Raw genomic sequence first — 22,229 nt, 5'->3', positions numbered from 1 at the left:
GTGCTGAAGAGGCGGCTAGCTTCATCGTGCTGTGCTTTAACCCCTTGCACCACCAGGGAGGGCCCTATTGCTGACTTTTATAGAAAGTTCTAGCAGATACCAAGATCTTTATCTGGACTTGAAACATATTTCATAATAAAATAATACCAATTACTTATTTATGTTGTTCTTTAATAACCCACAGATTGTTTCATGTCAGAAAGTCCAAGCTATTTATTACTTGTTGACCACATTTTGATCTCTAGCTAAGTTGGTTTTATAGCCTAGTAAAGTCATGTCTATACCCCTTGATACCTTTGCTTTTGTTTTTAGGGATTTGATGCAAAAAGCAGTAAGTTTAATTCACTGTATACTTATAAAACTTACTATGTATATACTGCTTCCTGTCCTCATTTGCCATTTTGGCATTTAGAAATACTGGCAATCACTGACATTCCAGCAATGTTTGTTCAATCTTGGGTCCTTTGTATCTTTTAAAATCATTAAAAAAATCAATTAATAATTTTATGGTACTTAAAAGTCAATTGATTAATTGCAATAGAAGAAATTATATTCAGTGTAATTAGTTCTTACATTTTTCATGTTTTGCTTTGTGCTGCCCAAAGCATTGTCAGGTACAGGCACATTTTCTAAATTAATGGAACAACCAAATGGAGTAAATTAATCCATTATAGGAAACTGAAGCACTGGGGTTTCAGTACAAGTTAATCACAGAGTGTTGGAGTGAAAAAAAAGTCATCCTGTATCCCTCTGGGTTCTTCAAGGCCAGCAAATAAACATGCATTAGACACACTGACAAGAGAAAAGGCCAAACTGGAATTTAATAATAACATGTATTTCCCCTGTGTGCACGGGAGAGATGCAGCATGATTCAGCAACTCAACCACTGGGCTTCAGGTCCCATCTGTTGTTCCACCTTACTTTTCTGATTTTAAATATCTGATTTTGATAACGAACTAAAAATAGTTTATAGTGTGCCATGTCATAATTATATAATGACTTGTAGTATGAAAAGCCTTAAATGTCTATTTTAAGAATTGGCACCAAGTTAACAGATTTATTTTTTCTTAATTGAGACCCATTTAAAAACCCTGCTTGAGCTTAGCGTCTACAGTGGCTATGCGTTGCTGTTGTTGCTAACGAGGGTTGTTGTTAAAGTGTCTTGGTATTCTAACCCAGGATTAATTCTTTGCTTTGTGTGGGACTTTAGACAAATTAAAATCTCACTGGACTTCAGTGTCTAAAAATCACAGATGAACAGGGGTTCTAGCATCTTGTCAACTTCTCAAATTCGGGAGTATTTTGTACAGATTTTACTTTTCCATGACCTCTTTTTAGTTTTGAGAAGCTAGTGCAAGGATTTCAGCTGTTACTTATTTCTTAATATCCTCCCGGTAACAGATTCAGGGTAACTCTTCTGAGTGGTAGCAGCGGCGGTGGCGGCATTTTCTAAACTCAGCCTGCCATACAGGCTTCTACATCTAGAAGTGAAAACACTCTGCTTTCCCCTTTTCAGTGATGCCAGATTATTCTAAATTGATGGTGTGATAGCAGGGAAAAATAACTTTCACCTCAGCTTACACAGCTGCATTCTGAGGTCTTTGAGTAAATCCTTCCCTTTTAGCAGTGGCCTTTGAAGTAGTGAGTAGCTGTGTACATGATTTCAGCATCCGCTGCAGGAAAACAGCATGTATTCCTTTGTATTTCAGCTTCAAAACTTGCTTGAAAAATAAAGGTTTATTTTCTTGTGAATTTGGATGACTGAATGTTTGATGTGTGTCAGAATGGTTGAGCTTTAAAAAATGCTATTTGGAAGTGACAGCTTCAGTCAATAGGTGTGAAATGTCATTATGGGCCCAGTTGGTCATTAGAAAGGAAGCCGGACATTACAGAAAGAATAAATGTGACTCCTGGAGTAATTAAAAGTTTCACTCCCTGTACATGATGGGATCTTCACAGCAGTTGTAGTTGCATGACACAGACAGGGTAGTTGTTAATCTTATTTTCCCCATGCAAACTGAGCTTGAAGAGCTTGACTTTGTCAAGAAGGGAACTAGTTGAGTTTTGTCTCACCTGCTGGCTCCCTGACTCACAGCTGATGTTCTTTTCCGCCATGCCATGCACACAAGATAGTTATATTATGTGTCAGACATGACAGTGATGGAGGATTCAGGACAAGAAAGGAAAGACTTTCCAGAGAAGGACTTTAGAGACTAAGGAAAGAATCTGGACTCCTTGAAGGTGGATAGTTCCAAGTTAGGGAAAGCACAGGGTCCCTTAATGAGAGAGGAATTTTGTGGTCCTAATTAATGGAAGCCATTGACTTAAACTGCTACCTCTTAAGAGTTCTTTTGGCAATCACAACTGCCTAACGGTATTGATTTTGCAAGATTAGTGTTCCTTTGTTTAGACGGAGGCTTGCAGTGTGAGTGTGTCTGTCTGTCTATCCTTCTGTCTGGATGTCCCATGACGTTGTTTTCTACCATTTGGTTTTTTCTATTTTAAAGATTACTATGTCTTTAGAGGAGATTTGTCTTTCCAAGAGAAGTGAAGCATACCTTGTTCTCAGTGTGGTCTTTGCGGTGCAGGGGAGTTTCTCCTCCTGGCAGACTTAGTGCTTTGGGCATAGAGGGAAGCTGGAGAACCTTCCTGAAAAGTCCGTATTCATTGCCTCGGGCTTGCACATTTACAGGGAGAATTTTTTTCTTTTTAAGAGTTATTTATTTATACATATAGAATAGGGGTGCAGGTCAGAGGTGCAGGGGTGATGAGAGGCTTCACCAGAGACAGAGGGGGGAGCAGAACAGGCAGATCAGTGAAGTACATTGCTGAGGGGAGCAGTGGGCGGGTCAGGAGAGGTCTGCAGTTTTTCTTCAAAGTTCTCATAGCCACTTCAAGATGTTGAGGGCTTCCTTGGCAGTTACTCAAATTGTACTAAAGGGAGTTTGGGGAGAAGTGTGCGTTCTGATGTTAAGAGATCCCTGTTCATGACTCGGTGATGGGAAACCCACGGGGATTACAATTGAGATGAAAAAAAAAAATGTACAAAGTGATGTAAAAATAAACTGTTATATTATTAAAAAGAGAGAGAGAGAGAGAGAGAGAGAGAGAGAAATCCCTGTTCCCACAGGACCTTCTGCCAAGATTCCCATTTGGCATGTCTTCTCGTTCCTCTGGGGAGAACTAGTGACTATAGGAGCTTCTTAGAGTGTTTTTTTAAGTGGTCACAAATTCACTGATTTCATATTTTTCTCTGAAGAATACCTTATTTTCTTTGACCATCCAAATAGTCTTAAAGGTGTTTTCAACATCAGGCAGTAGGTTGCTTGCCCATTAAATCGTCTCGTGTTCAAGGTGTAAGGAACATTTCACAAATGCCCAGCAGACATTGATCGAGCACCTTCTGAGTCCTAGGGTGTGATATGTCGAGGCTTTAAATTGTCGCCCTTTCCTGGTCACTTTCAGGGGTGAGGAGTGGGGCAATCTAGGCAGACACCAGTCACATACTGTGTGAAAGGGAAGAGCAGGAAAGGGAGCACTGTGTGGATGCGCAAAAGTAAACACCCAGCACTTCTCACAGGGTTCACAATATGTTTTAAACTTGCTCTTAAGATTTGACTGAAAATTTGAGAGAGAAAAACCAAGAATATGGCACTAACAGCCCTCTTGATGCTAGATTATGTATTACTGACTTTTACATCTGGTTTTTAAGACTCTAACAACCTTATGAGAAAAGGATTATACCTATTTTACAGAAGAGTAAACTAAAAGTCATCTGATGGGTCATACATGGCAAATGCTAAGAATGAAACTAGTTTTTCTGCTGCTGGTGTTTTGTTTTGTTTGTTCAACCATAATGCTTTGTTATAGAACTAGGTCTTTTATTTTTAATTTTTCTGGCTTTTTAAAAAAATTCAAGTGACTTATCAAACTAATACATACAAATGAAAGAAAAGGGAGGAGAAAAGTAGGAAGTGCCCCTAGCTCTGTCATCAAGAATAAAAGTTAGTATGTGATATATTCTTCCCCATTGTTTAATGCAGTGTTATATTCATAAACCATGTTGTAGTTAAACACAGAGACATCGTGTATGTGAATGCTATACATACATGCCATTTAAACACTGAATTTATATGTTTATATTCATGCATATATAAACTTAATGAGATTTTGAACCTCCCTTACAGAACATTTTGGTTATTACCACATCACTGATTTAAGTATTTTAATAAATAAATAAATACAATGAACCAGGACTGAGAAACTTACGTTGTAGCTCTTTTTTGCAAGCTGCCACTGGCCATGGGCAAGTTTCTCAACCTCTATGGAAGTCGGTTTTGTCACTTATAAATGAGGGAGTTGGATTAGGCCACCAGTTTGAAACTGGATCCCACAAAGCCCCCTGGAGGTTGGGAGTGGAAAGGTCATCAGAACCGAGAGGTCCCAGGCCCATTATTCTACTTACTTTTGACCCAAGCAGCTACATTTATAACTCATACAAATTTGGAGTCCACACACATTTGAAAAAAGGGATCATTTATTTTTGGGGGAGATGAAAGAGTATAAAATATTGAACAGGTGATTTTGAACAAAACTTTATGATTCTCTTCTGTGATATTATTAAGATGCTCTGTGTTAATTACATCTTGAAACATTTCTTCCTCACATAGAATGGTACATGAAACATTTGCCATATTCTTTCAGATTACCTCAGGAAGCATGTGCATGAACAATCACTGATGAGCAGTGTCCAAGGCACTATTGAATTATTTCTTAGCAAATATGTCTTTGGAAAGGTCAGGAAACATTTCCCCTTGATCTTATCAATTGCTGGTCATTTGTGATGCTTTTTCAGGAGACCCTACCTGGGAGTCTGTAGCTCCTTACTTAAGCTAATAACCTATTTGAAGACTATGTGTTGTACTTCACAGTAACTGCATTTACATTTCAAAGGGATTTGTTTGGAAATCAAACTATTTTGACATTTTCTCTTGCCTCCACAGAAGGAAGAATCTTGTCCAAAAATGAGGTGAATTAATGCTTAAGCACGCAGGAACCCCAGACAGCTACATGACGTGTTTAAAAACTGCCCGATCGTCTTGCCACACTAGTCTCTGTCATGAGGCCTGACAGGATGAACACATCACAGAGGGACAGTGTCCTGACCTGTAGGAACCGAGGCTGCTGACCTGCGGGATCAAGCTGGGGACTGCCTACTGTCTGCCAGTACAATGAAGGAAGTGGTTTATTGGTCACCCAAGAAGGTGGCAGACTGGCTGCTGGAGAATGCTATGCCAGAATACTGTGAACCTCTGGAACATTTCACAGGCCGGGACTTGATAAACCTAACGCAAGAGGATTTCACAAAGCCCCCGTTGTGCCGAGTCTCTTCTGACAATGGGCAGCGACTCTTGGACATGATCGAGACCCTAAAAATGGAACACCACATGGAAGTGCACAAGAACGGCCATGCCAATGGGCACCTCAGCATTGGCACAGACATCCCCACACCTGATGGTAGCTTCAGCATCAAGGTCAAACCCAATGGGATGCCAAATGGGTATAGAAAGGAGATGATAAAGATCCCCATGCCAGAACCAGAGCGTTCTCAGTACCCCATGGAGTGGGGCAAGACGTTTCTGGCCTTTCTATACGCACTTTCCTGTTTCGTTCTCACCACAGTGATGATCTCGGTCGTCCATGAACGAGTACCTCCTAAGGAGGTGCAGCCTCCACTACCGGACACATTTTTTGACCATTTTAACCGGGTGCAGTGGGCCTTTTCTATTTGTGAAATTAACGGCATGATCCTTGTAGGACTCTGGTTAATTCAGTGGCTGCTCCTAAAATACAAGTAAGTAAAGTATATGATGGGGGAGTATCCACAGCTCATGTCTGCTACGTTTTGTGTGGAAATGAAATATATCAAGGATTAGGAGTCAGAGTATATTATTTCCTTAAAACAAAGCAAAACAAAATAAAAAAACAAAACAAACAAACAAAAAAAACCAAAAACATGTACCCTGTTGGGCCAACTGAAACTCTGGCAACTTTTAGAAAATACTGTGCTTATTGCCATTTATAAGATTCACATAGCATGAGGAGAATTGTTAGAGATAATGTTCTTCATAGTAATGAAAACCCTCAGACAGCATCAGAGAACACACATAAACTACCTAGTCTTGGTATAACTAACCCATCATATAAATTGCTGACAGTTGGCCTATATACCAGGAGTGCCTGGATAACTTTTTCCATCAAATCAGACATCTGGGACCTTAGCAATATGTATTTACGGATGTTTCACACACGTTTCTGAATGCTGTTTCAAAGTGGCTCGGGCTGTTGGGAAATGATACCCTTGGGGAATGACTTAGTTCCATGGACTGTGGATGAATTTGAATGGCTCGACACCTTCTAGAATCTTTTAACTTAACAGCCATATGAGGCCATTCCATTCATGTCTTGAAGTTTTAAACAGGCATCTCTTTTTAGATCTAGGTGGATCCAAAGTCGTTTTCATGATCCACGCTCTAGAAATACATGTTACTTCAGGCAGGCTGTTTGCTCAGGTTGTCCGTAGCAAACTAAACACCATCACCCTCATCATGGGTGTGTGACTTACTCGTTATCAGAACTTCTTCATAAATTCCATGCCTGGAGTTGGAAATAGGCTTGCTGAAGAACTGAGTTTCTAGTGGACTGTGTTCTGTGATCTCCCAGTGTAGCTGAACATTTAGAAAATCATTTTCAATCAAGAAAATAAAATGTGAGAGTTTATGCTGTGTTTTATCTACCAGGAATGATGAGTGTTTTTTTCCTGGTATGTTTCATAAGGACTGGTTCTTTACCTTATAAATTAGATATCTGCAAATGGAAATGAAAGCAGTTTCTGATTTCTTTGCCAGGAAAGGACTTTCTCAACTTTGTGTAAAGGAAGCTGATTAAGTGGCCAGTGTTTATTTTGGGGCCAGGGTAGCAATCTGAAGTTTTAAGCTAACTTCAAAATAGAAACAATGGCTTCGGCTGCATTCGATTTTGTGGAAGAAGACCATCTCTTTGTTTTAGTTATAAGAAATTAAATAGATAAGAACAGGCTTTGGAAATATGAGATGCTTAGAATTTGTTGATCACATTTTTTGGCTGCCAAATTTGAGTTCTGCTTTTCTATTTCTAAACCTTTTTCCTAAAACACCCTTATAACATAATTCCAGTACTTTTCCTTCACAACTCAAATTTGTTTCCTGAATTTCTGTAGTTTTGTTGTGTAGTTGTTTTCTTAAAAATTTTTACATGCAAACAAATTATTTACAGCCCCAGAGTATAGTGTTGTATAAGTCATACCATATTTGAATCCACATCTTTCACAGAAGTGTGACTTTTAAATATTTTTTTTTCTTGTTCTAAGAAGTGTCCTATCTTTAGGGCCAATTTCTGTAAAGTATATTACAATTTGTATTTCTCTCAGCATGGACTTTTCCTCAAATCTCTCTCCCTCTAAGCTTTCTAATGTTGTTTATTACTGACACTTATTGCCAGTGTTGGAGTCATTCGTATAAATAGTTTAATAGCAATAACTTAGTGGGGCTTGTGCCTTGGCAGAATGAATCCAGGACTGGGCTACAGACGGCCAACCCAGCCTTGCTCTGACATACTAGGTGGGTGGGAAGATCTAAACCTCAGGTGACTTGTCTTCCTCACAGATATAACAAAGGCCTCTCAGTATGGTTATTTCTATTGTTCTATACAAATATGTTTTATTTGATCATAACATTTTTGAATGGGCCAGTTAAGTTTGCGTATTATTAGCTACAGAACATTGTTTTATCTAGAATGCATCCACTGAAGGAGTGTTTAAAGTTTGCTCTCTGGTTTCCATGTTGGCAGGTCAGGGACATGGAAAATGGAAGCCAACTTTGAGGATAATGCTAATTTTTCCTACTCTTGTCCTCCTGGGGGGCTCGGGTGAGGGGACATATTCCTGGTTTCCCACCTACCTCTTGGAGACCTTACTTTGGTGTGTGTAGTGCACAGACACGTAAAAGGAAGAAAGATGCAGATGGATGGTTCAAGCAGTAGGCATTGATGAGCTTTTCCCTGGCTCTCAGAAGGAAGATGAATATGCTATGTAGAATCAGAGACACCATTTGTTTTTAGTTATTTGGCTGCTGCAGCATTGCAGTTTTCTTCAGCATTTTGGAGAAATGGATTCTTTTGGTTAAGGAATATTCCTCTTAACAGAGTTAACCTCTTGCTGTTTTGTGCTTGACTTTTCTCAGTCTAGACCTAGGCCCCTTTCCCTAACCTCCATTAGAAGGCTTTCCACTTAGGAGCGTGATTTACCCACTTCTAGAAGTTACGACTGTGTGACTAGTAATTCCCAAAGGGGCATGTTACTTTAATTTTAAGAGTCTTGGAGCCTTTTGAAATAAAATCAGCCTATTTCTTTTGCTTTTTGTTTTCTACTAGTTATAGAGAAGAGTCATCAAAGGCTGACATTCTGAAACTTAGATTTAGAGGGTGATTTATTAATTGAGAAGTGTAATTTTGAAATCTGGGCAACATCAGCCAGATGTTTGAGATACTAGAAAAACTGGATGTTGAATTTGTGACCTCATGACATTTGGTTCTATCCTTATGGTCCATATAATTGTCCTTTATGGTTAAACACATTCTGGGTTTTTTGTACTAAAACCTTTTTGCCTCTTTTCATTCTTTTTAATTTTTTTTAAGATTTATTTATTTATGCATACAGAACTGGGGTACAGGCCAGAGGTTCAGGGGCAGTGAGAGGTTTCACCAGAGATAGAGTGGGGCACAGAACAGGCAGATGGACAAAGTACACTGCTGAGGGGAGCAGTGGGCAGGTCAGGAGAGGTCTGCTCACCTTGTGGATCACCTCCGGGGCTGGAGATGAAACTCGCACTGAGGCTGTGGCCAGCTTGCAGTGTAGTGTCGTAACCCATTGCACCACCAGGGAGGGCCCCTTTTTTCATTCTTAACATATATTTCATTCTTAATATATATATTATATATATGTGTGTGTGTGTGTGTGTGTACACACACACACACATACACACACACACATACATATCCATGTGGGAGTTCCATGACATTGTGAAGTGGAAAACAAATAAAGCCTGACTTAGAGAATTTTTTTCTTTTTAAAATTGTAAATAATGTTGTCTCCCTATTTAGAATTGGACTTACAAGCCACCGGCTAGGAAAAATTCCTGGGAAATCTCTTCACTTTTGTCAGACTTCACAGGTATCCCTTATTTTAAGAAAGCATGATAAAGAACTTGTTAAAAATACAGAATTGGGCCCTCCCTGGTGGCGCAGCGGGTTAAAGCACAGCACTGAGAAGCTAAAGCCACTTCTGCATGAGTTCGATTCCCGCCTGCCCCGGAGGAGACCACATGTCGAGGCAGACCCCTCCTGACCCGCCTGCTGCTCCCCTCAGCAGTGTATTTCAGTCACTCTGCCTGTTCTGCTCCCCACTCTGTCTCTGGTGAAGCCTCTCGCCACCCCTGCACCTTTGGCCTGTACCCCTCAGTTCTGTATGCATAAATAAATAAATCTTTAAAACAAAAATAAAAAAAATAAAAAAAATACAGAATTGGTAAGGACTTTCATGCATGGCTAAGTCATGGATGGCACCAACCTGTGATACGTGTGGCTCAGCTCTTTTAGGACATTGTAAATGCCTAACAGAGAAGGACAAGGAGCAGGACTGTAGAATTTCCAAGATGTTTTAGCTAGCAGAGAAATCGTCATGACTTAGTATAGCGATCATAGGTACCCTGGCCCATCTTGTTGAAAACCAGATCTAACATTCCTTTCTTTCAACTTCTTTCTTTCATGTGGGCAAAAGCTGTTCCTAGAAACCTAAACTCCTCAGCTCCTTGTATATAAATAGAAAGTTCTGTCAACTCTTACTTCAGATCCATTACCTCTCTCTACTTAATGATGTACAGCAGATTAAGTGGGGGGTGCGGTGGGGGGTGGTGGCGGTTAGTTCCTTAGCATTAAACACTATGTTTTTCATAATACAGTCCTACTTCATGTCTCAGTATTCCACTTCACAGTTTTCCTTAAACAAACTCATACCATATTCCATTATACTCATTATGTCTCCTTGTTAGATTGTAACTTTCTCAAGGGAAAAGAGTAGACCTGTGTACTTATCTTTCCATCACATGACCTGATACAAAGTCTGACACATAGAAAGTGCTCATTTGAAATTTATTTATTCATTCAGCTTGTATTTACTGAGCAATCTAGTATGTACCAGGCACTGTTATAGACCCTGCTGGTGTCAGAGTGAGTTGAGGCCCCTAGTGCTTTTGTGGAACTTCTGTCCTTCATATAGCAGTCAATAAACACTTCAGCATATGTCAGGTAGTAACAGGGAAATTGGAGAAGGAGTAAAGGGTTAGAGAGAGTTGGCTACTAGAAAGGAATAGGGAAGGAGGGGGTAGTATTTTAGATAAGACTTCTAATGGGTTAACAGTTGAGCAGATTCCAAAATCAAATGAGGGAGATTATTAGACAGGGTTTTGAGACAAGGCCAGTCCAGACAGGAGAGATGGCAAGTACAGAATCTGGATTTCCTTGACTAATAGTTGAGGACCTCCAGTGGGATAGAAGAAAGTGATGACACAGGTCAGTGAAGTGCGGATGGTGTATCAGGTAGGTGTTGTGGGCCATGAGAAAGAGTTAGAACTTTGTTTCAAGTGTGGTCTAAGTCATGAGAGGAAATGGGTATTACCAGATTTGTATTTAAAAAGAATCACACTGGTTGTGATATAGAGAACAGTCAATTGAAAGTGGAAGTGGGAGACGCCTTATGATACCATTAAAGTAGTTCAGGTAGGAGATGGTTGTGAGTCACTTAGACTCACTTCACTCAGTTTGACCAATAAATACATTTTTTTGCTACAAGGGCGGGAAGGCTTAAACTCTTTCAAGAAGCTATAGTTTCTGATGAATTTAGAGCTCCATACCTTTTATTGCAATATCTTTCTCGTACAAAGATTTTTGGATCTCTTGGAATATCTGAATGTTGTATGGAATTTAGTGAGGAGATAGGATTCACTAATTTGAGTTTTTCACAACTTTGCTTGAATGTGTTTTATTGCAAAGCAAAGTCAGGTCACATATATATCCTAGTGTCTTCTATCATGGCTTATTTTGGATCGGATATTTGCCCAAAGGTGTAATATGGGTCATTTGGCATGGGGGTGGTGATTGAGGTGGGGGTAGGTTTTTTTTATAAAGATGAATTAAATAGTGCAGATAAAAAGATTCCAAGAATTCCAAGAAAAATGGCTATTGGATAGTTGGGATGGAGTTGAAGGAACTTAATGGTTGAGCGTCTTAGGCATGGGAGAAAAGATTCTGGCATAAAGAGTTGCATAGAGGTACAGGAAGGCTGCGAAGGTTCTTTGAAAACTGATCAACTACCCAAAGGAAAAGAAGTTGGAAAGCAAATGGCACTGGCAGAGCCTGCCTAAGACCTGCTGTGGTGTCTCTTTTGAGAAGCAGTTCTGGGATCTTTGTTGATCTTGCAGGAAAGAACACATAGGCTTTTCCATTGTGGCTTTTCTGGGATTAGACTGTGAAACTATTGAGATGGATTTTTATTTTGATGTTTGGCAGCAGTCTATATTTTGTGTTCAGAGGCTATTTTGCATTTTATCCTTTGATAATGCTCTGGCTTTGGGGACTGTTTACTGGGAGTGTATCTGCCAGCATACCTCACTTCTGGGAAGGAAGTCTGATTTCCGAGGACATCATCATTGTGCTGATTGGCAGCTGCTGCTGTCAGATGCTAATTTGTTTGTAGGGTTTTTTGTTGCTGTTTTTGTGTGTGTGTGTGTGTGTGTGTGTGTGTGTGTGTGTGTCTTATTCATAGACTAGACTCACCACCCACATTTATCTTTCATTGGATCCCATTTTAATTCTGTCATTGCTTCTTGTTGTATTAAGTTGATTGGATCAAAGTGCTTCTATTCCCCAAGGTAGTTTCTGACCACAATTGTTGTCAACATTTTACAGTTGTTTTTAAATCATTGATGGTTGTGATTAAAGTTCATTAAAGCTCCTGACACAGAGTATTTGATATAAAGCAGATCTCTCCAGAATTCTATTCAGCAGTTTATTTTTCAAGAAGAACCTTTTCTTAAGATCATGTCACATTATTAAAAGTTGACCTTATGCAGCAGACACAGGCTAGCCTTTAATGGAATTTAAGGGCATATTTACATTTAATTGCTTGTCAAGAATTATTGAAGACCATGTGCTGGGGATACAGCAATGAGCAAAACAAAACTATAAAGGTTATCATCTGAGGGGGAGTTTTTGTTCTCATAGCAACATCTAAGTTTTTGAAAATATATGTTGTTCAAACTCGATCCAAATATAAAACTCAGAAGGACAAAAATGTTCTCATGTTATTGTTGGTTTGTAGGGCGTCTGGCCCATTTAGTTGGACAGTAAACTATTCTCCAGCAATAAAGCAAGTAAAGAGCTAAGGATCATCTGTTCCCCTCCTTTCTATTCCTTTCCCACATGCAGACACATCGTTGTATGTCCCTCAGAGTCTGTTCTTTTCCACGCTTGTCATCCTTGTTAGAAAATCACTCTGTTCACATGGCAGATTCTAGACAGCTACTTGAATAATAAGATTTTTTAAAACATGCCTTTCCACTTGATCTGGTCCAATCCAACCCTTAAGATAAATAGTGTAATGTTATTCCCTCTCTGTGAGCCTAAATGAGACTCAGAGAAGCTACTGACTTGTCCAGGGTCCCACATGGATTTTTGTGGGGATTTAGGGCTCTTCAGTCTAAATCTAGGTAGAAATGTCCTAATTCAGCAGACGCCTGCCCTTTGGAACTGTACTTCCTTAGCAAATATAGTGGTAAGATTTGACTTACATAGGAAAGGTAAGATGAAACAGGTTCGATAATGCGGTGTATGTGTCATTAACATTCAGGAAACATGTACACTTGCCCTGAGATGGGCCTGCCAACCCTGACAGCTATCACATGTTTTTTTCAATGTAGTTGACACAAAATATGCTTATCCCTGCTCTAGCCTGTAACAGGCCTCTGTTACAGGCTGCTGTCCTGTAACCTCTGAGGAGTGACATGGCTCAGACTCGCTACCAGTCTGGGAGCCCCCATGCTTCCAGCTTCAGTCATGCTTTTCTACTCGAAGACAGCCAACTGGCAGGGCCTAGTCTGGTTCTTCTCTTTCTTTCAAGTCTTCCTCCTTTAATTCTGCTCATCATGCATCTGGGTAAGATGCTGTGTTCCCCCCCCCTCTTTTTCTGGGGATCTTTTCTATTCTGCTATCTTCCCCCATAATATGAAACTCCTTGGCTCTTGTAGGACTCCTTTACTGGGGCATTATTCGAGTGCGGAAAGTGGTTATCAAGGAGACAGGTGACAAATTCAACACCGGGCTGGACCTCCTGTCTCATTTTCAATTTACCCAATATGTTTGCCAGTAAACATCAGCCTTAGCCCTAGGAATTGTATGGAAAATAGATTTAGGCTGTAAAACTCCTTAAATTCATAACCCCAGCAATTTTGGGTTTTACGTTAACATAAACATTACAAAAGGCTTTTAAGCCAAGGATTAGGACAAAGGAAGTGAGAGAGAAAGAAGTAGTGACGTACAGTTTTTGAGTTAATTTTTAGTTGGAATATTAAAAAGAAGTAATGCTTCTGGCTTGTAGACAATTTAGAAGATCAACAAGTAGGGAAAAAGTTACTTAGGTTGTCAGAAATGCATAACATGTAGATTCATATCCTTTTGGTATTTTTCTGTATGCTTCTATATGTGTAATCTGTGCATGCATTTTGAGTAGTATCACATTCTTGCCTTCTATTTTGATAGCATGACCACGATTATTTCTTCTTCTTCTCTAAAAACCCATCAGGGATGGCTAATTATTCATGATCTGATTGAGACGTGACATCTGTTCCCCCACCAACCTGTCGGGATTGTGACAGCGCAGTAAAGCACTAGGTTGCTGTAAATAGTACTTGTTTAAGATGATCTTTCTACAGCCACCTACTATCTGAGTGAACCTGGTCAGATTACCTGATTGCCTTATTGCATTGTTTCCGCCCCTACAAAAATGGGAATTATAAGGAGCGTCCACCCCAGTGCTGTGTGAGTGGATTGAGTAAGATTGTAAGTGCAACACATTTGACAGCTTTGGCATCCACCTGGCTCCCAAACCTGCCCCGCACCCAAATAAATAAATGGCATCTCTCTCCATGGTTTTCTGGCAGATGTCTCCATCTTGGTGTTGGTATTTGCCTCCACCCCACATCTGGCCTGTACTCACCACCTCTGTTGCTGCCCTAGGTCTTCATGACTATCGGCTTTTACCAGGGCTGGTGCCCACACCCCCTGCTCACCTCGGTTTCTGTTCTTTCTTTTTAGTCATTTACCCGTTCAGTAGTGCGTGTTTCTGTAAGAGTAAGTGGCTTTTGTGCTCTTCCACCAAAATCCTCATGGGAACTAAAATGTTCCAATACTCCCAGGGTATCATGTCCTCCCTGATCCCCAGCTAGTGAGCAAACATCCAAGTATGTTGGCTCTAGACTCTTCCCACATATATCTTCATGGTTCACCTCCTCATAGCTACACCTCACCTGACCAGCTTACCTCCATTTGTAACCTCCCTTCCATCAGTGGCATGCCTGCTTAGTTTTACCCTCTAGTCCTTACCCAGTGCTATGTATGCATTTTGAGTAGTATCACATATTTGCCTTCTATTTTAATAGCATGACCACATGCTCATAATGTGCTTATTTATATTTATTATCTGCCTCCTCCACTAGATATAATTACCATCAAGCAGCATTTTTGTTGGTTGTATTCAGTGCTATATCTTAGAGCCAGAATAGTGCCTAGCACATAGGTACTTCTGTGATGAATAACAGTAGCAGCAGTTAGCATTTATTGAGTGTTGCTTTATGCTAGTGTTGCACTAAAAATAAATGTTAACCAGTGCTGGTGACATTCGTCTTAGGTTTTTAGAAATACCCTCTTAAAATGTGTTACTTTTTAGGGTGCTCCATTAGCCCAGGAGCAAATATTTAATCATTCAGTTATACTAATTGTGACTGAACAGGCCCCTAAGAGTGTGATTCAAAGTGGTTAAGGTTTGTTGTAGAGAGGGAAAGAGGAAAGATCCAGGTATACATAGATATATTTGCATTGTATAAATATATATATATATATTTGTGTGTATACATACACATATGTTGATACACATATGTGTATGTATTAATTTTGCTAGTAATTTCAAAGTGATAACAAGAAATGTCCTTTTGTTTTATAGATAGGCAGGTAGTAGTTTTTGGAGAATACTTGATTTAAACTCTTCATCAGTGACTCCAGTAGTTGACATTGATCCCTTTTATATCATATAGAGCATCATTTTTTCTTTGCTTTATACTACCATCTATATTTAACCCAGGAAGAAATTTTTTTTTAAGATGGCTTGAGTGGAAATAATTTTATAATGTCATCTGCTAATTTCAAATTCTCTAATCTAGTATGGCTCATTTTCTGAATTTAATTCTGAACAGAATTCTATCATGGGTCTTTTAAATGGAGCTATAAAAAATAATCTAACCCCATTACATCATCTAAAAAATTTTTAAAGATATTTTATTCCATTTATTTATGCATACAAGAGCTGGAGTGTACGCCAGAGATGCCTACATCTCTGGGAAGGAAGTTGGCAAAAGGAGTTGCCAGAGACAGATTAGGGAACAGAACAGGCAAATTGACTGAAATACACTGCTGAGGGGAGACAGGAGAGGTCTTCTGTGCCATGTGGACCACCTCCCTGACCGGGGATCAAACTTATGCTGCAGTGGCTGTGGATAGCTCCATAGTGCTTCGCTTTAACCGCTTTCACCACCAGGGAAGCCCTCTACTTTTAAAAAAACTTGACAACTTTATTAATAAAAAGACAAACTAATTAGTGTCTGAGATCTGTGCTTTGTTGTGTCCTCTCAATGATCAACCCCAGACTAATTAACCTCTTTACACTCTTAATTTTTTCTTCTGTTAAATGGGATAATTAATAAATATTAATCAGGAGTGTGGTCAAAATAATTAACAACAAAGTTGTGAAATCACTTTAAGTTGGATTTCTAAAAGACAGAAAGACAGTCACAGTTGTTTCTGGACAGATGCATTTCTGCGCTGGTCCATGGGTCTGCTCACTCTCCTGATTCACAGGCTGTGCCACTCATCAATGTGGTACCCAGAAAATAGTAAATGAGCTGTACATCTGCCAGGGGACATACAGTTTTACTTTACTGTTGTAGCATTTATTCTTCCCCTTTCATTTGTTTATAGACCTTTGCTTAGAATTTTCTTTCCTTAATACTGAATTGGAATGGTGGCGACTCCTGTCATAGGTAGGGAAGCCCAGTCTGGGCAGTGAGGGCACAGGGAGGGAGCAGGGCTAGAGGACAAGACTCATGGTCCCCAGATTCCAGGGTTTAAGGTTCTGTTTGGATGAAGGCAGCAATGTCAGCAAGGTCTGTAAATTAAAATATCATTGCAGAATGGATGCAGGGTAAAGACTTGGTGACTTCAGGGCCAGTTAATACTGGCAGATAGGTGAAAGGACTTAAAGGAGAAACCACGTATGGAAAGAACTGTGACATGGAATAAGAAATGAAGTTCTTAATCACAGAACCTCATGTTGTTGCCAGTATTGCAGGTCCCAGAATAACTCACTGAGACTAAAAGATGAATAGAGCACAGCTTTAAGAGTGTTCTTTAATAGAAGGGTTGAGACCCTCTGTTGGTAATGACTATGCCAGCCTGATGATTAAAAATACCATAAAACAGAAATAAAGGTTCTGAAGTGAAGAATGAAATGAGGGCAGCAAGAGACTTGCTGGCAAAGCAAGAGACCAGGGTTTGGGGGGATGATGAATGGCTCCTTTTGCTCAGGTCCTGGGATTCCTGTCAAAGACAAGGCAGATAAAGTAACTTGCACTTCAGCAATTAGTAGTGAGAAGCTGGCATAATCCAGGGACTCCAGGCCGGTAGCAGGGAATTAAGGGAGAAAAACAGATGTCAGAAATGGTTTGGATTTACTTTCAACAAATACAGAGATTGGGGGGTGGGGGCAGGTTACATGGTTTGTAACGATAGTACAGTAGAAGGATGAGGAAAGAACTTTTTTTAGAGAGAGACAGTAGATAGTCTCTCAGAGACCTGAATGACAGGCAGTGTTCTAGGCTTCCAGGCAGAGGAAATGGCCAGCACTGAGGTCCTACCTAGGCAGGAGGTGTGTTCAAAAGGATCCACAACGTTGGACTGAAGCTGGCATCCAGAGCATGGGAAGGTGATGTTAGAAAATCATCATCGTGGGCCTCATGGGCTTGGCAAAGGATTTAGATTTTGCTCAAAGTATCTTTGTAGTCAGTGGAAGAGTTTTAAAGACTATGTAGTACTCTGTATTCCGGCTGCTTTATATAGAACGGGCTTCAGGAAGCATGAGTAAAAGCAGGAACAACAGGTAGACAGTCATTGTGGGCTCACATGCATTAGAATGAAAAGTATAAGTTATTTCAGAATGAAATGGAGGAACTGGAAGTAACTATAACTGGGCCTACAATGGAAATATGGAAAATGGATCACTAAGAACATATACTTCTTTAAGTACTTTTAATAGCTAATAATGTTACCAAAATGCTTATTTTGTGGTGTTCTGAATCAATGTGAAATACTATATAAAATAATAACTGGAAAATCTGGATTAAGTAGATTTCAAAATGTTTTTTAAATATTGAGTTCAAATAAAAAATAAATAAATAAATAAATACATAAATATTGAGTTATCTATAGGTGTCCAGCAATGTACTGTCAAATTGGGACTTCTTAAACAATTGGAAACAATTTCCTAAAAAGTATGTCTTGCATAAAATATTTCTAGTTCAGTTTAAAGTCTGAGCTGCAGTGCCCCTGTCTGTTACATAGGATCAGAGTCTTGCCTTGCAGATTATTTTAAAAACTAAATCTCACAGAGAGTGGTATACGGGGGGATTTAGCAAAGCTCTAGCTACTATTCATAACAGCCTAGGGAAAGACCTTAATATTGTCTTTACGATTCATAAAAAAAAGGTGATATTCTTTTGTTGGCAAAGAAATAAATTTCCAGGGAAATTATTAAAAATGGTCCAGGCTACCAAGTGAAATTTTGTTAACGGTAGAGCTCACCCTGTCGAAAGAGCAGCTTAATGTCACCTAGTCCACTTAGCATCTATTGGGATCTAGTCATGGTCTTGAATTACACACTGACTTCTGTGCTTGCCTCCCCAATTCTATTTCAGTTATGTGTGCCCTCCTCTTTATCACCTCTTAGTTTTAGATTGTTACCTAATTCTACCACTGCACTTCAGGACCTGTTGACTAAAGCCAGTAGTTCCCATCAAGAGCTTACTGACTAAGTCCAAGGGCTGAAAGAATTGTATGTCTTCTGGCAGTGGTTTAGTTGAAAGAGACAACTTGTAGGAAACAAAAGAACTTTGCAGTATTTCACTTTACTTTCCACTATATCACTTCCTTTCATCATTTTTCCTTTAGGGTTTTAGATTATGTACTAGAAGCTGACAACATTGTAGTACTGCTCTAGAAAGCTTGATCTGGGTGTATTTGATCAGGTCTGAGCACTGTACATTTTTAAGTGGGGATATTAAAAAGTTTAATAAAATTACCTGTTCTGGCAAGTCTATTCTAGCAGGTCTTAGTAAATATCTATAAAATATGAACACTTTTATTCATACTTTATAATAATAATCAAACTTTACAATTTTTTTCCTTTTAGTCTCACAAAAAAAAATACTGAGTATTAACTCAAATACGTGGGAGAATAGATAACTGTGACCAACTCTAAGTGTCCGTGAAGTGATATGTAATTGCAAAGTGTGAGTGGATAGGAAACAGACCTATTTCCAACTTGAATGGAGACATGTTTCCCATATGATAAAAGCATCATTGTGGTTTTATGAATAATATGTGCGTCTTATTTTTGGTACTTGGTCTCTAATAATATCTCATTAAGGTTTCCTCAGTGACTCTTTGTTGCCTTGTTACATTTTTAACTACTTTAAACCTTTTTGGAAACATAATTTGAACTTATTTTAAACCTTTAAATAAGAATGCTAATATATGAAGTAATTTGATTAGGAAGTAAATACCTTAACTGAAGACCATTCTTTGAAACACATTGTGCTCTTTTAAGTTTATGGTTGGAGAACCTCTTTAGCCTTCATTATACATTGAAGATATTGTAGGTTTGATTTCAAAAAGATTAAGAAATGCCAAATATCAGAGGATTCTTATGAACAGCCACTTCCAATTTATGATGTTATTAACGCTGATGGGGCCACATGGGAAAAATCATTTGACTTTTCGTTTCAAGTCAAAGAATAAATGTGACTAAATCTTCCATGGTTGTTGCATTAATTTTGTGTGTGTGAGAGAGACAGAGAGAGGATTTGTCTTTCTCCATTCTTTGTCATTTTTTCATACACCTCATTCTCAGACTAACCTGAAATCCTCTCACTGCTACTCCTGTGACTCCAGTGTGGGCTATGAGATAAGGAAATAATTAGCTGAGGTTCGTGGGTGTTCTATAGACCATGAAACAACTGGACGAAGTAATTTTAAGATAGTGGTCTCTTCCAAAATTGAATGAGAGCCATCATTTTGTTATTGTTGTTCCTCTAAAGGAAGGAATTAAAACGATCTGGATCGACTTAACAGTTTTCTGTCAACAGGTTTTTCTTGAATAGCTTAAGTAAAATTGCAAGTAATTTGTGTTTATTTAAGCAGGATGGCTTGAGATGGTGGGAGTGTATTTGCTTTGTAAAGAAATTATATATTAGAACATGTCTTTTGAATCTCAGATCGTTTAGATCTTAGGATGTAAAATTCACTTTGGTATTTCAAGTATTCTTGCTAAGATATGTATAGTATTATCATCTAATATTGACCCTCTTTCTGTTTGTGTAATCTCAAAAACAATGCATTGTCTTTGTTTATTTGTTTTGTTTAGCTCAGGTTTCCCCAGGCCAATCTTGAAACTTGAACTGAAGATTGAGAAAGAAGATACTTGTAGGACTGATTCTGGCCTCTGGTAGAACAGGAAAGAAGTAGGGAGGGATAGAATGTGCTTGTCCAAGATACACTAAAAGTAAAGTTTAAGTAAAGTAAGTCTATGTGAGCTTGACAGTAGGAGAAATCCACAGGCTCAGTTTGCATGTTCTCTGATGTGTCAGATAATTTCATTCAAACCACTGAGAGCAACTGGAAATGGAAAAGATTTGTATTTCTATCTCTTCCTTATATTGGTAAACATTCACAAATCCTATGCAGTTAATGGCTACCATTGTGCATGTGAGACAGGGATTTTCTCCACATTGTTTATACCATTACTATCCTGGTTTACAGATTAGGAAACTGAGGCTCAGAAGTGCCTGCTATAGGTTATGGCGAGACCACATAGTGCCAGAGAGAGGTGAGTGCAGGTGCTGTCCACAGACAGGCGCTTTTCCTGGCATTGTGCTTTCTGGAAGGTCAGCTCACAGAATCTTCTCTGGGATCGACAAATAAAATCATTTGACTCATTGAATGTCATAAAAGTTTTGAATTCTCATTTTAATGTCATTTTAATTTTTGAGCATCTTCCCTTTATGACAGAAGAGACACCCTCTTAATGTTCAGCCACAGGAACCGAGTCAGCTCTGACAAACCAGAATAGGCCCCAGTGGTACATCAGTGAAATGTCAACTCAAATTTAAGGCCTCTCAAAGCCTAATTAAGAACATTTTAAACTCTTTGGGCCAGTTAATATTTTAAAAAGCCATTCTCAAAATCCTGACCTTAAGCTCCTGTTAGCTATGTCCAGAACATTCTCATTTCAACTTCTCAAAAAGCTGCGGGTTTGGTTCGTTGGGTCATTGAAAGCTTAAAGTAAATGAACCTGTGGAATTTCATGACTGAGTGCCCTGTTTTTCCCTTTTTCTAGGTCTATTATTAGCAGAAGATTTTTCTGCATAGTTGGCACGCTGTACCTGTATCGGTGTATTACAATGTATGTAACTACACTACCAGTACCCGGCATGCATTTCAACTGCTCTCCGAAGGTAAACCAATCCACACTATAATTTCCCTTTTTGTTTGTTTCTCCTCTTGCCCAAGAGTCCTTTGACTGAGGCTAAAGGTGAACATTTCTTCAGAATATATAGTCAAGTCCCTCCACCCTCATCTGGGAATGTTACTAAGCAATATGGCCAGGCAGCCCTACCCTTCTCAGATTTTCAAGCCCTGCCAGCACTTCCCAGCTGGGGAAATATGTGGTCTAGTTAGTGTGCTGGAAGCAGTTAAGCTTTGCATGTGGGTGTAGTTCTTTGGTTTCCTGCCAAACTTTTAAAATATCTTTGCTCCCTTGACACAGATCCAAAAGCTTTTATATGCTTTCTCTCTCTCTTAGAAAGAAAGTTCAATTTCAAATGGTGCTTTTTTTTTTTTTTCTTCTTCTTCTTCTTCTTCTTCTTTCTATTAATCCCTACAGTGGTAATCCATAGCAGTAGAGCTAGTGACACTATTCCTGTCTCCTTGCACCATCCACCCACCGAGACAGGATCACTAGTCTCTGGAGTTTGCCATATTGATCTTCTCTGGTAGCACAGAAGACATTTAAAAAGGGGGGAGGGCTTATTCTTATCTTATTTTCTCTACCTATCAGAGTCATGTGACATTTATTACTTCAAAACTTTATCTTGAATAATTTCAATTAGGGAGATCACTGGAACTTTATGAAATGATTAACAAAAGAGATTAGTTTATTTTTTTTAATTGGGTGGGAGAAAATATTCAATACTCTGATGGGTTCAGAGTCACGTCTTTGAAGTGCCCTTGTGCTGGTGAAACCTCTACTCCCTTTCAGTTTTATTTCATCCCTTTGTACTTTTGTTCCTTCCAGAAAGCATTTCTGTCTGATAGATTTTTATAGCATTGTCTATCATTAGAAATTTTGGATATTTTCCTTATTGTGATCCGCCTTCCTTCCCACTTAAACTCAGAAAGGACACTTCCTAATTTTTTTTTTTATTAAAAAGTTTATTTTTACATCATTTTGCACATTTTTTTTTTCATCTCAATTGTAA

The 22,229-nt window shown here is 39.0% G+C and overlaps 1 protein-coding gene across 5 annotated transcripts in view; it reads left to right on the top strand.

The window, feature by feature from the left end:
• The window catches only part of SGMS1 (sphingomyelin synthase 1), a 280,001-nt gene that overhangs the window by 233,294 nt on the left and 24,478 nt on the right, over nt 1-22,229 (top strand). For all 5 annotated transcript variants that reach the window (XM_012723896.1, XM_012723895.1, XM_012723894.1 and 2 more), the window contains 2 exons: nt 5,004-5,854; nt 21,089-21,206. In XM_012723896.1, the coding sequence (XP_012579350.1) occupies nt 5,232-5,854; nt 21,089-21,206 (741 nt within the window). In that variant the 5' untranslated portion in view covers nt 5,004-5,231. The remainder of the gene's footprint in view (nt 1-5,003; nt 5,855-21,088; nt 21,207-22,229) is intronic.

Source organism: Condylura cristata, unplaced genomic scaffold (assembly GCF_000260355.1).
Source record: "Condylura cristata isolate star-nosed mole 26May11 unplaced genomic scaffold, ConCri1.0 scaffold00011, whole genome shotgun sequence".
Lineage (NCBI taxonomy): Eukaryota > Metazoa > Chordata > Mammalia > Eulipotyphla > Talpidae > Condylura > Condylura cristata.
This window is presented reverse-complemented; position numbering and strand designations above follow the sequence as displayed.